This window comes from Populus nigra, chromosome 17 (genome assembly GCF_951802175.1).
Source record: "Populus nigra chromosome 17, ddPopNigr1.1, whole genome shotgun sequence".
In the NCBI taxonomy this organism is placed as follows: Eukaryota; Viridiplantae; Streptophyta; class Magnoliopsida; order Malpighiales; family Salicaceae; genus Populus; species Populus nigra.
Window position 1 is genome coordinate 10,589,581 of NC_084868.1, and position 13,842 is coordinate 10,603,422.

Consider the following 13,842-nt stretch of genomic DNA (forward strand, 5'->3'; position numbering starts at 1 on the left):
AATTCACACTTTTCAACATGATATCAAACTGCTTAGAATTAGGTCACGAAAGATTGCTGGTAATTATCCATAACTTTTCTCATGTGCCCATAAATATTCCTCATACTACTCGCTCTGCTGCTGCTGCTGCTGATGGCACTCACATGGTTCATTGCATATGTTGTTAGTTCTTGCAAACAAGGTTATCAAGAGGAGCTGGGGACACTGAGGGGTGTATATTTCGTGTGTGGGTGTACATCAACCCGATATGATTCTAGCTAGGGTTTGAACTGGGAGTAAATATAATTGTCTCTTGCATGTGGGTTTATAGGATGGGTACGTGTCAGATTTTGATATGGTCGTCATCTGACCTTGAAATGTGTGTAGATATGGCTAACTTAATGCTTTCGTACTCCATTTGTCTAGAGTAGTGGAGGGGAATAACTTTGGTGTAGAGAACATTTGTTGATGACTAAACTTTCTAAGGTGTTAGTCTCCATGGAATCATGAAATGCAAGACTTTAACACCAGCGCCCCCATGTTGAGTTCTACACACTTGTAATCGTCTCTCTTATCACCAATAATGACCAGACAAATTATGGGAATGATTTTCCAGATAAAGGGGCATGTTAGGTTAATGGAACACAGCTTAGCATCCCATCTGGGATCGCCATCTGTATCAGTGGGCCCTCGAGTAGTGAGCAGAGGATGATTTTTTAGACACAGATACAATTGGGAACTTGAACAAGGTAAGGCACTGATGTAACTGTATAATGATCAAACTTGACAGTTTAATCAATTAAGAGCATAAACATCGACTTTTATCAATTACTAAGCAATCCACATGATGACAAACCAGATAGAGAGAGGGTTAATTGTTTATTTACAGGAGAAAAAGACTGGCCGGGAAACTTGAATGCAATGCATTTTTCTTACATCATCCAAAACCTGTTTCGTCATTGGATTCGTTTCAACGTCAATGAAACTTACACAGATAAGAAAACATTAAGAAAGAGAAAATTTACCTAATATAACAACCATTTAAACATACTTATGAAACCATACAATGGGGCATAAATACAAAAGAAATTGTATCAGCATTGATCATCATTCATAATTTAGAAGAGACTTGTTGGACCTCGTTACCATTAATGGAGCCCATATAGTTTCTCATGCATAGTTTGTCATGGTTATAAATTTGGAGTGGCTCGGTAAGTCGACTCGACCTAGCCTAAACTAGTCTAAGTTGAAGAAAAGTTGATAAAAGAAGATAAAACCAAGGTTTTTCAGAGGAAGATTAAAATCAAAAATAGGTTTATTACGAGAACAGAGTAAAACCAAAAGAAGAAGAAGGAAGAAGTATGATAACAGATCAAAAAGAGGAAGATAAAAAAAAAGAGAGAGAGAATAAATGAAGTATCGGAAGCAAAAGCAGAGAGTAAATTTGCAGAGGCACCTTCCTAGTAAGGTTTTATAATGAAAGGGGAGCCGAGAAACGTTGATGAGAATTGAGAAATTTATTAGGGTTTTGTTTGGACTTTATGTTATAGAGTCCACGAGGACATAAATGGGTTGGCATTATAAGCCTGTGTTCAGCCCATAAGCTTTCTTCCTATAAAAATATTTATTTTTTATGAGTCGACCCCTGAGGACTTAAATCTTGCTTCGAGTAGGTTTAACAACTTAAACTTTTATATATATATATATATATATTCAAGTGAAAGATGTATTTTGCTGGGGCCTATTTTTCATAACCTAAAAAACGATGTTAAAGCGTTGCAAGCATGTTTTAAAGTAAAAATACTACGGGGCTTAAGTTATAGATTCTAATATTAAAAGATAAAAAAAAATTGATAAATGAAAAAAAATACTCCGACCCAATCTAAATTAACATAGTAAATTTATGATCATGATCATAAGACTGAAGCATTCTCATAAAAAATATAAAAAAAAATTAAAATAAAATAAAAATTTGATAAACTCGAAGTCAAAGGTTGAAATAGAGAGAGAAATTGACGTAAAAAAGATTGAAAAAAAAATTAATATCAACTTGGACTAACATCCCACACTCGTGATCAAGGACATGAAACAAAGTTGACCACATAAAAAAAAAGTAACAGAGCTCAATCCTCAACAATTCAATACTGAAAAATAAAAATTATTTTTTTAAAAGGATAAAAAAAGCAATTAAAAGAATTAAAAATAATTTTGACATAAAAAAATGATATAAAAGCATTGAACAATTCCAAGCTTGCATGACAAATATGTGACCTAGATCGTGAGGCCAAGCTATCATCATAGAAATTAAAACAAGAAAAAATAATAAAGATTTTTAATTTTTAATAAACTCAATGTTAAATGATGAAATTAAAAAATAAAATTAGTGATAAAAAGACATAACAAAGATCGATATCGATCTGGGTTAAAATTTTGTACTTGTAACCCGAGTCTTGAGACCGGGATTACTGTGTCAAAAAAATTAACAAAACTTAATTCTAAATAAATTAAATATTGAAAGAATGAATTGAAAAAAGAAAACCAATTCCAAAAAAGAATCAAGGAAAAAATAAATTAAAAGAATGAGTGTCAAACTTGACATAAAAATTAAATTAAATCAAATGATAAGGGATGTGATCGGAAAAAAAAAAAAAACAATCAAAAGAATGAGGACCAAACTTGATATAAATATCAAATATGATAAAATTTTATGGGATGAAATTAAAAAAAAATATTCAAAACAAATAAAGAGCAATCAAAAGAATAAATTGCACAATTGGAATAAGAAGAAAATGGAGGACAACTATTATTCTTGGTTGGGCTAACACTTTTTACGAGGGGAATAAAGATAAAAGAAGAGGGAGGAAAAATTCAAATGTTGCCTAACCACCACGAAAAGCTTCACATGCGTCACCCTCATGGATGCACCTCTATATGAACCATCAGTGGAGATAACAGTTGTCTATTTTTATCATTGAGAGGTGTTACACGTTCTGTTCAAAAGGCACAGGCGCCTCCTACACGCTAGAGTGTGTATTGTATGCACCAACAATTTTTCTCTTTTTTTTTTAATTTAATTTATCAAAATACTTATATGTCCTTCACCGTATATGATATTGATAGAAAAACCATAATAAAAGGACTAAAAAGCCCTTGACCTAAGCAATAGTTTTTTATATTTTAAGGGTATTGTAATAATTACATAGTGCTAAAAAAATTTTAAAACCTAAAATGCCCTCGCCTAAAGAGTTAAAGAAGTTTAACTTTCAAGGGTATTTTGTACATTATACTGTGCAAATAAAAGGCTAAAAGACCATTTTATCTCTATTAAATCTTGTAATGACAAATGAGTTTCACGAAAAAAACAATTTTACCTTTGAAAGCTAGTTATATAATTTCAATTGTGGAGGGTAAAATGGTAAATTTAGAATCCACAGTAAATTATGAGTGTGTATGGATATTGTATTCCTAATTTCTTATAGATTTTGTTTTAATTAATAATTATGGGTAAATTGACAAAAATATAGTTTAGGTATCACAATATCTAATGAACTGAGATGTTTTACATCTATTATAAAGGTGTAAGATCCTTAGTAGATGGAATTTTTTGAGAACTTAAAAGGCCAGCCTTATAGGTGTGATTTTATATATATATAAAATTGCTAAATATATTAAAACCCCTACGTATTTTATTGTAGCTCTACCAACCATTTTTTTTTATCCTAATGTTTTTTTTTTTCAATTACAAGATTTAATAGAAATATTAATAACTAATATGTCAAAATTTGTTAAGGAATGACAACTAAAACAAATGAGACAAAGGCATAAAACAAAGAGAAATCTATTGGCTAATAAAAAGATTGAAGGAAAAGTTTATTTTAGTCCTTTTATTTTTTCTCACTTGAAAATCCCTAAAGTTTTTGTGATTTTAATTTTGATTCAAAAGCTCATTTTCCTTATTGTTTTAGTTACTGGTTTTGAGAGAGGATAGAGAAAGTTATTGAATTATGTCAATAAGAGATAAAGTATTAGTTGACACTAATTTCAGCAACTAAAACAATTGATGTTAGTGTCAACAAGTTCTATTCAATGAGAAGAGTTTGATGTTGATTATTTTAAACTTCAATATTGTCTAAAAAAACAGATAAAGGTCGAGAAAGAAAAATATTATCTAGTTTGATTTTATGTTTTAAACCATTTTATAAGTCGATAAATTGTTTTTTTAAAGTTCTAGAGGTTTTTATTAGTTATTTTTAGGAGGAAATGAGTTCTTAAAAAAAAAGTTGTCTCAATTTCCGGTTACAATTGTTGTGATCAGAATTTATGCAGACATGTGACATGTCGTCTTTTACAGCAAGCAAACAACACTTCTTTTTTAAAGATCCAGGTACACTTTGGCCACTCAAGTCACACCTATGCATTTGGTTTTTTTTTTTTGTTTTTTTTAATTTTATCTTTTATTTTTTTAAAAAAAATCTTTTATATCTTTTTTATTATATATTTAGGTAAAAAATAATTTTTTTAAGTTATTAAACTAAATAAAATTCATAAACCGAATAATAAGTTTTGTTAGTCAAACTATTAAACTAATATCATCAATATGTTGTTAAAAAAAAATATTCTATGTTTTCTAACTTCGGATTTTGGATTTTCTAAACCCATATCCACATCGCCTCTGTTTTGTCACATTTTCTTAGCAACGAATGGGCTAATAGCAGTTAACATGTGATCGTGGTTTTAAAAAAATATAATTAATTATGATTAGTTAAATTTAAATACATAATTTAAAGTTTATGTATAATAAAAATAAAAAATATATAAAATATTTGTTAAAAGTATAATTGCAGTTACTTTTTAAAATATTTTTTTAAAAAAAATATATCAAAATAATTTTTTTTATTTTTAAAAAATTATTTTTAATATTGAAACATCAAAATAATCTAAAAACACTAAAAATATATCAATTTTAAACAAAAAAAAAATTAAAAATTTTCACAATAAAATGCAAATACAAATAAAATTTTACAATACTTATAAAAACTGTAAAAAAACTACATTTTAAACTTAATTTTTTAATAAAGCCCGCAAGAACAATAGAGAGTTTACCTTGCTGTTGAAAATCAAACAGTCTTGAGATAATAAACAGGGAGCAGAGTGGAAATATAAAAAGAAAGGAACTTCTATTATTGATAAATGGAATACAGCAATATCATGCCCCTTGGTTATTCATCAATGCAAGGGGGTCTCTCTCTCCATGCTATGCACGCCCATCACTTTTGCAAGTCAGGCGCCATCATCCCTGCCTAGATGCAGGGACACCCTCCTAAGAATGGTGATATTCCACTTGATATTAATAAAATGTCATTACTTCAATCTGCTTAAACCTGTATCTCCACAGGCCATCTGTACATTTCCTGTTCTGCTACAGGGAGAGTCAGGGTCAGTAGCCCAGTGGCAGAGTCATGATTGAAGTCAGTGTCAGCATTGCCCACAGTGCATTTTAGAGGGCGCTGGGAAGAGTAAGCACCAAACCGTCCGCAGCCCCTGACTCTCATTGCAATGGTTGCAGTTGGAAACCGGTTCTCACTGAGAGAAGTAGTCAGCTCTGAGGAGACTTCACCATCAAAGTGCTCTGGCGCCTTGTCAGAAGTCATATGGATTTCAACCTGCTCCACAGCACCGCCTGAGTTGAACATGTCAAGCAAGCCTATTGGTGCAAATGAAATGTTGGAAGCGATATCCTGCATCATTGATAGTATGATCATTCAGTGAATCATAGTTGTCTAATTAAAATACAGCAACAGCAAAGGAAAAAAAATCTGTTGAGAAAGACTCACATTGATAGGACAGAAATGGAAGAGTTCATATTCAAGAACTTTTAGTGTCACTGGCACTGAAGCACCTTTAGGCAACCGAACCAACTCCCCTGTAATCCAAAAGGCACAGGAACACGTTAACATGATTTAAACACGGAAGTTTCATAGGCATTGTTTACCAATTCTGAAGAAAATTGAGCCTTGATCTACCAGAAATTGAAGATAACCCCTTCCTGTCATGTTCTAATACAATTCATTCAACATTAGGAGCTCACTTTAAGGCTCAATTTCCTTTCATATAGAGAGGGCCAAGGCTAGCAATATTAAATTGCATAGCTGACATTTAAACTCTTTAGGAGTCAATTTATATTAGGAAGGACAAGTCGAGTAATTACCTGATTTGTAGGCATACACCACGGTTTCCCCATTCCATTTTGCACCAGTAACTTGAGCAATGCAATCAACATCACTAGCACAAACAGAGCCCGTGAGAGTACCTGGAGTTTCATCATGAATGCGGGTCTTCTTCTCAATCTTGCACCACCCTGCACCTTGGCAGTTGAAGACACCTACTACACCGGTGCATTTGTTCACATTCCAGATCTTGAGTAAGCTGCAAAAATGATATCCAGGATGAGGATTTTAAATGAAGGAGCACGTAAAAAACAGAGATGACCATCATGCAAAGAAGAAATAACACACCTAGTTCCATCTCTTGCTGGGTCAGCAAAGAGGCTGTCAAGTGTTGGCCGGCCTGGAAGTTGGGCACGGAGGACAGATCCATCAGGGAGGACCAGCTTCTTCAATAGGTCAAAGTTGTGGTTCCCTGGTTTATCACTGCACAGGATCGCGTGAGAGTACAATTCCATGTCAGAATTTTGTGATATGTTTCATATTTTCGAATGATAGGCAACAGATGATAATTTTAACAACAAAAAGAATACCTGACATAGATTGCACATCCACCAATAGCACGAGCAGCCCCATGATACTCTGCAGCCGGGTGTAAACTCTGCAAACCATGGATTCCATGTTACATAGATGAAAGCTATATCAAAACTAATTGCAGCCCCCCTAAGAGTGATATATAAAACAATTAGGACAAAAATTGATGACCTCACAGGAACAGAATTGATTCATTTTCACTTACATGGAACATATCCCAGTCTGGTTGCATAAATTCTCCAAGGAAAAGAGTGTTGTAAGCCACAGAGGAGATATGGATGGTGTGGGAAGCAGGGTCTCGAGGATAGAAATCATCAGAAGCTCTCACTACAGCAGTCTGCTTGGCACTATAGATTCCATCAGTGTTATGACACATGCAGGCAATACATCCATTGTCAGGGAAGTTTCTTGCAATTGAGGCCTCAAGAGCTTGGTGATAGCTACGGGTGAGAGACACTCTTCCACCATGGCCAGCACCAAGTGTTTCAATAATGTTCTGAGCATCAACTTTTACTCCATCAACTCCACATGATGCTAAATAGGCATGGAGCTCATTGTAAAAGTTGAAAACCTTCTTTGGATGCACTAAACCAAGGCCATGAACTGATAGGCTGTCCATAACAACGTCAGGTTGGTTGCCTATAACACCAGGAGATTGAACCGGATAAGCCAGTGCAGTATCATAATGCTCCATACCAGCAGCCGCTGGTTTAACTCCACCCCAGTAACCAGCCAAAGCATGCCATACATAAACACACCTGTAACAGAAAACAAAGCAAAATGAGATGAGAATTAAAAAAATTATACCCTGCTTTCAGCTAATCCTCTTCCCTTCCTTATCTTGTGGATGCATGAGACTAACATCCCCTGCACCAAAGGGAACTGCAGACAACCCTTCTTTATTAAGGTAAAATTTTTCATGAAAGTGCGCCGCTGGTACAGTAGCAAAATAGTTAATACAGAAATAGAACTAAGATCACTCACTTCACATTGTGGCATTGCTTAGCATCGTCCACAACATGCTTCAGTCCAATCACCTGCTCATTCTTTTCACAGTTCTTCTGGAATTTTGAATTCTCCTTTATTCCAGTAAGCCTACTTGCAAATCTTCAACAAAGAAAGTTGCAAGCACTCAAGTGATTAGATATTATCAGCAAAATCACGATAACATCAAAATGGGTAAATATTATTCTAGAAAAGTTTCCCAGCTAATGCGCATTATGCCTAAGAGCATCTCTCATTGAAGATGCTATTTAGAAAAGTAAAACTTGATATGACCCGTTGTCAAAGAGTTTTCAGGTCTAAAAATAACTTAAAAAAATAATTTTTTTAAAAAAAAAATCAATTAAAAAATAACAATAAAAAATAACCAAGTTAATTCAAGTGAACTTGCCAAAGTGAACTTGCCAAACCGCATGTCATCAAGATAATCTCATAAACAAATTTAAAAAAATCAAATAAAAAAAATACTATTACAATAAATATTATTTTATCATTTTTGCAATTTATGTAGGAATGATATTTTTGTAAGAAAAATGAAAAAAAATGGCATTTTATTTGTAAAATAAGTTTTAAAAAGCTAAAATAATTATTATTTTTAACTTTTCATTTAGCATCCCGACACTTGGGCCATCTCCACGAGTGTGTGCCTGTGTAAGAGAGAAATATAGAGTCCATACTGTGCTCCTTCTTGTACAACAACATTAGCATCCTCCTTTGCTTTATTTTCGATCTGTTGCCAACCATCATCAATGATCAAAAATCGTGGGGGAGTCCCTCCTTCTGACAGACTGCAGTCACAATAGGAACCAATTTAGTCATTCAATCTCAGTGTTGGTAGATCTAAGTCTCTATGTCATGTATGATCAGGATCTAATTCAATCTCCCATGTTATTTCTGAATTACCTCTCAAGGCCTTCCTTAACACCCTCAGCGGTGACATCCGTGTAAAAGGCATCCCAGGTACACCAGCCAAACCAGTCAAGAAAAGAGGGCAGCTGCACAAGATCAACAGAACACAACATAAGATTGAAATGATGAACTTACAACCGAACTTCTTGATTAAAAATTGAGTTTAACATACTCAAAAAATAAAAAAATCACTGACCTTTTTCTTTTCCCGATGAAGAAAAGTTTGCATATATTTTTCCACAGCCCTGTTTTCATAAGTTGTTAGGAAAATGGTGATTACAAGCTAAAATTGAAACTCGATGCAAGTTTGGATTAAGGTAAAGTCGAGAGCTCACATGACAGCCTGGTTTATGACTTCAAAGGGGTTAATCCCAGCATGCATGTAGACCAGGTTAAGTCCTTGATTGGTTACAACAGCACTATCCCCTGCAAAACCAAACCACACCACGAAAAAAAAAACATGTCGTTTCGGCTCTTTCGAACTCGTTCCTTTCTATCTATTTCTTCCAATTGAAATGTACTCCGTAAAATTGATTCATTTGAATGGAGTAATTGATTGATTCTGCAGCCTGATAGTGTTCGCATCCATGAGCTCCAACCCAGAATTTCAGAATTTAGTCTGCTACTAATGGCCAGCAGGATGGGACTGAACTAACAGTAGTCTTTGCCATATGAAATATGGTGACTAATGACAGGTACAGCCCATAAGTCTGTGTTGTGGTCTCATTCAATACCAGCCGATGGAATGAGACTAGATTAACAAGGATTACACTCATGGGCAGGTGCATATAAGTTTACACCAGACACTTTTAATCAACTCACCGCTATCAAGGCAAATCTCCATCTCATTCCTGTCGCTGCCTTGCAGTACAGCACGGAACTGGCCTTCTAGTAGGGGAAGGAAGACGGTGTAGATTGTCTGTGCATCATCTTGATCAACTCCTTCACCGCCATTCCTGCTTTCCACTAGCATGAATTGAGTCTCCAGAGGAATATCTTTCCCACACTTCCCCATTCTCTGGGTCATCCACCATAACTTGAATCGGAAACAACACATAAAACGAAGATCCCTGCCACCAAAATTGAATGTGAGCGTCTCCAGGAATTCAAAAACCATCCACATATCCATCATCAAACTATTTACTTAGTATTAGTCCACGTGACTAAATGTAAAACTAAAACACACCATCCGCAGGCATCAAGCCATTATGTCTTATATTCACCAGCAAAAATTTAACTAAACACATCATGTTTTTTTTTTTCATTTTTAACTTCTAATTTATTGCAGGATTTTTGAAACGAAATTAATATATATATATATATATATATATATATATATATATATATGGATTATTCTAACATCATCAGCAATGAAAGGAGATGCTTACTCTAAAACCCCAACAGGAAAAACATGGAGACTTTGGCTATGAGAAGCGGTGGCACCAATAAAAGCACCAGCAACAGGTCCAACACCAGAGCCAGGCGTCAAAACAATGTTATCAGGAACTCCAGTTAAAATTGTCTTCCCATGAACCAGAAGGTTCCCATCATTGATTGAAATCTTTGGTGTCACCGTCATTGTCGCTGTCTTGCACTTAGTTACTGCATAGCCAAAAAAAAATAGTAAGAAGAAGAAACCAAACCAACCCAAATCCAAGAAGCTTGAGTGACCTAAAAACTCAAAAGGGTATAAAATGGTTGCCTACTAAATATGATCCTAAAGGGGTTGTGTGATTCTTGGATTGGAAGGTAATGCGAGGAAAAGGGTAATTTCTAAGGATGCTAGTTTGAGCATTTCGATGGTTTCTGCGACAATTGTTGAAAATCCTTCCACCCCACTTCCACAAAGGTATCCACTTCAGTTGCTGCTGTTGTTGGATTCTTGCAATCCTCATCATTTCTGTCTTTCCTTCCTTCTCACTTACCATAAAATATTTACAAACTAGAAACCAATTAATCTTTTACGTTACTTTCCAAAGTACTGATTCAAAAATACAAAGAACCAAATCTAATGGGATGTTTGAGTATCTCCAAAAAGAAAAAATAGATGTTAAATCAGTATTAGGAAAAAAAAATTACATATAAATTTATATTTGGGGATAGGACAGCGAAATAAATCTAAGTTTTTGGAGTTTTCGGTTAGTCAGGGTTTTAGCCTTTTATGCTTCGTGAACCTGTGAAAAAGAACAAACGCATCCCTCTCGGATTTCTGTGGGGGTGTTGTTCGAAAATTAGATAGAATTCAAGGAGTTCTGTGAAAATACACAATAAAGAAAGGACTTCAAAAGGAAATTAAAAATAAAGGAAAGGGTGGATTTGTGGGGAGCAGTAAAGACAGAGGACCACAATGGTTTCATACTTCCATTTCTGTTTGTTCGTTGTTCACTTTTAGCTGTAAAGCCTTTTTTCCTGTGGATTCAAGAACAAAAACAATCTCTAAAATTTCACATCCAAAAGCCGAAACAAAACTCTTGTATATAGTTAAAAAAAACAAAAATAGGAAAAATGAAGTTAGTCAAAAATTGGGTTATGACAGTGACAAAGTTGATGATTATGATTTGAGAGAAAAGGAGCTCGAAGAAAGCTTCAAAATGGCAGTATTGAGGCAGGAGAGGAAAAAAAATAAATAAAATAGGTAGATAGTTAGTTAATTAAATAACTTAATTTAACAAAAGCTTAAACAAATTTATCGAGGCAGTAAAGGAAAATAAAAAAAAAATGGTAGAGAGCTAATTAATTAAATAACTTCAATTAACAAACGCTTAAACAAATTGAAGAATCGTGGTGATTCTTGATTTCTGATTCATGAATGTTTTAAGCTTAATATAGAGTTAGTTTTTGTTCCAATTCGATCACCAACGCCAGATTAAGCAGATGTAGATGAGAAATTAAGAGAACTTCGCCGGGAAGCTATCATGCCTCTTCCAATATCAGAGAGCACTATGAAAACTAGCAATGTCTATTATGATAGAAACAAACCGACCAGTTTCTCCGAGAGCAAAGGAAGTAAGATAAGTTCCCATCAAGAAATTCATAAAAACTCACCAATAATAATAAAAAAAGGATCTCTTGCTGCTAGCCGAGCAAGAAACTGTGTTTTCAAGCTTTGAAGACCAAAAGGGCTTTAGCAAGCAGGGTTTTCCTTTTCTTTTCTTGGGATCTCAAAAGAAGAGCATTCTACGAGGAAAGCTTTGTTCTTGAAGAGGAGCACAAAGCACGCTCAGTGATGGAGACGAGCTGAATATCAAGAAATAGAGTGATGGTAAAAGTGAGGGCCGGGAAGAGGGTTTTTATACCATGTTGGGTGTTAAAGATCGAACAAGTTTGGTGTCCTAAATGGTTAGATCTTGACACGTGGAGATCATTGTCGGGTGGAATTAAAATAATTGAGATATTTTTCTTTCATGCATGATAACAGGTAGGCCAAGGTGGGAGTCTCGAGTAATTTAATTCCTGGGAAAATGATAGACAAGGCGGTGCTGTATCGGCGGCTCCAGCAAGTTCAAGGGCTTGATTTTACATGATCATGTCACTCAATTCTGAGCTGCATTTATATATTATTATCGAACCATTACTTAATTTGTTGATTTAATGTTCTAGAGAATGCTTGGATCCTTTTTTTTTTTTTTTGATTTGGGATAGCATGGTGGAGGATGGAACAATATCTATACCATAATTACGTCGGAATTCATCAAAATCAGCTAACATCATAATCAATTCTTATGCAAATCTTTAAGGTAAAGTCTAATTGCATGAAGATGAAGGGGGTGATAGTTAATATACATAATATATTAGGTTATTATTTGATAGTTTGAGCTGATTTATATCGATTTTTCCCTTGTACTAAATTTTCTAGAGATGCTATTTTCATCTGCTGCATGTTTCGTTTGTTTTTTTTTTAGAATAATAACAATTAAAAAAGATAAAATACTTAAATTATACGATATAAAAATTGGAACATATATCAACATCCCACCGTCTAATAGAAAATTAATATATTTGGATTTTTTTTTATAAAGTTATCCCAGCAAAAGAAAAGTTCTGATAAAATAACACCGTTTCAAAAATATTCAATGAAATAACATAGTTTAACCATGTTGCACTTCAAATACGTGACATTTACTAAATATTGTTATTTCTAAAAGAGACAAGATGTTGTTATTCTGAAGCACGACAATATAATTATCGCGCTTTAAAATAACGATATTTAATAAATATTGCTCTTTTGAAGAGCGGCATAGTCAAACTCCAATCTTCTGCCTCAATCGGTCAATCAATTAGATCTAATTGTACTAATTGGTCGACCATTTTGTATAAAAATCATAATTTTATAAAAATTTTCTTCAAAATATATTTTATGAGTTGAAATTGTCTCTATCAAACCTGTAAACTAAAAAATAGACTCCAATCAAAATTTCAAAAAGTTATTGTTTATGCATTAGTGGATGATCCTAAGCAGTCGAGTGTGAGTTTGCAATTATTAGATGAGGACATACTCCAAACATATTACGTGAATGACCAAGTAAATATATTTATGGACCAGTGAAACAGGTTTGGGCTCAAGAGAATGTCTGGTTATATCAGACCAGAATAACAGCTCAAAAGATCATAATATTTAATCCGGTTGTTGGATCACACTTAAATTTTTATACGAGTTTCTGGAGGTCATTTTATCTATTGTAGCCACCATGTCGCTATGTAAACCATCATATTTTTAGATATCAAAAAATTTGTTAGGTTAGGTCCCCAGGTTTTGGCAATTTTAAGATTTTCCTTGTTATTTTTGGAATTAATTGACTAGTTTCGTTGACCATTACAAACCGATTGACTGGTTGAGTTAGAAATAGCATAGTTTAACTATATCGCGCTATAAAAAATAACATAGTTTGATTATATCACGTTACCAAAAAAAATAGCACAATTTAACCCTATCACGTTATAAAACCCCAACATTTACTAAATATTATTATTATAAATTGGGTCAACTATTAAGTTGCACTTAAAAATACCAAGATTTACTAAATATCATACTTTTAAAGCGCGAAAATATTACACTGTGACATTTCACCTAAATGTATTTTTTGTATCAACATCAATTCCTCATTTTTAATTCTTTTTTTTTTTTATTTTTTATCTTGTGCGTGCTTGTGTGAGAGACTGAGAGTAACGGAATAGCTGAAATCCTCTCCTTGAC

At 33.7% G+C, this 13,842-nt stretch overlaps 1 protein-coding gene across 2 annotated transcripts; it reads right to left on the reverse strand.

The window, feature by feature from the left end:
• Positions 1–5,137: 5,137 nt before the first annotated feature.
• LOC133677253 (probable galactinol--sucrose galactosyltransferase 2) lies at positions 5,138–11,899 on the reverse strand. 2 transcript variants are annotated; one of them, XM_062099168.1, is made up of 15 exons: positions 11,694–11,899; positions 11,008–11,057; positions 10,037–10,250; positions 9,471–9,718; positions 8,984–9,074; positions 8,845–8,893; positions 8,643–8,734; positions 8,417–8,527; positions 7,722–7,844; positions 6,943–7,495; positions 6,737–6,804; positions 6,495–6,629; positions 6,188–6,405; positions 5,814–5,902; positions 5,138–5,717 (listed from the first exon to the last, which is right to left on the reverse strand). In XM_062099168.1, exons 3-15 carry the CDS (start codon positions 10,225–10,227, stop codon positions 5,355–5,357), a joined length of 2,331 nt encoding a protein of 776 aa, XP_061955152.1. In that variant the 5' UTR covers positions 10,228–10,250; positions 11,008–11,057; positions 11,694–11,899; the 3' UTR covers positions 5,138–5,354. The 2 variants fall into 2 exon arrangements, with proteins under 2 accessions (XP_061955152.1, XP_061955151.1); XM_062099167.1 differs by lacking the exon at positions 11,008–11,057.
• Between the last annotated feature and the right edge of the window lie 1,943 nt (positions 11,900–13,842).

Excerpts from the sequence above, each read along its gene's own strand:
- LOC133677253 (XM_062099167.1), bottom strand. The coding sequence starts at position 10,227 with ATGACGGTGACACCAAAGATTTCAATCAATGATGGGAACCTTCTGGTT. Across the intron at positions 8,735-8,844 it reads TTCATCGGGAAAAGAAAAAG|CTGCCCTCTTTTCTTGACTG; the intron begins GTCAGTGATTTT and ends GATCTTGTGCAG. Across the intron at positions 5,903-6,187 it reads GGTGTATGCCTACAAATCAG|GGGAGTTGGTTCGGTTGCCT; the intron begins GTAATTACTCGA and ends TTTGGATTACAG.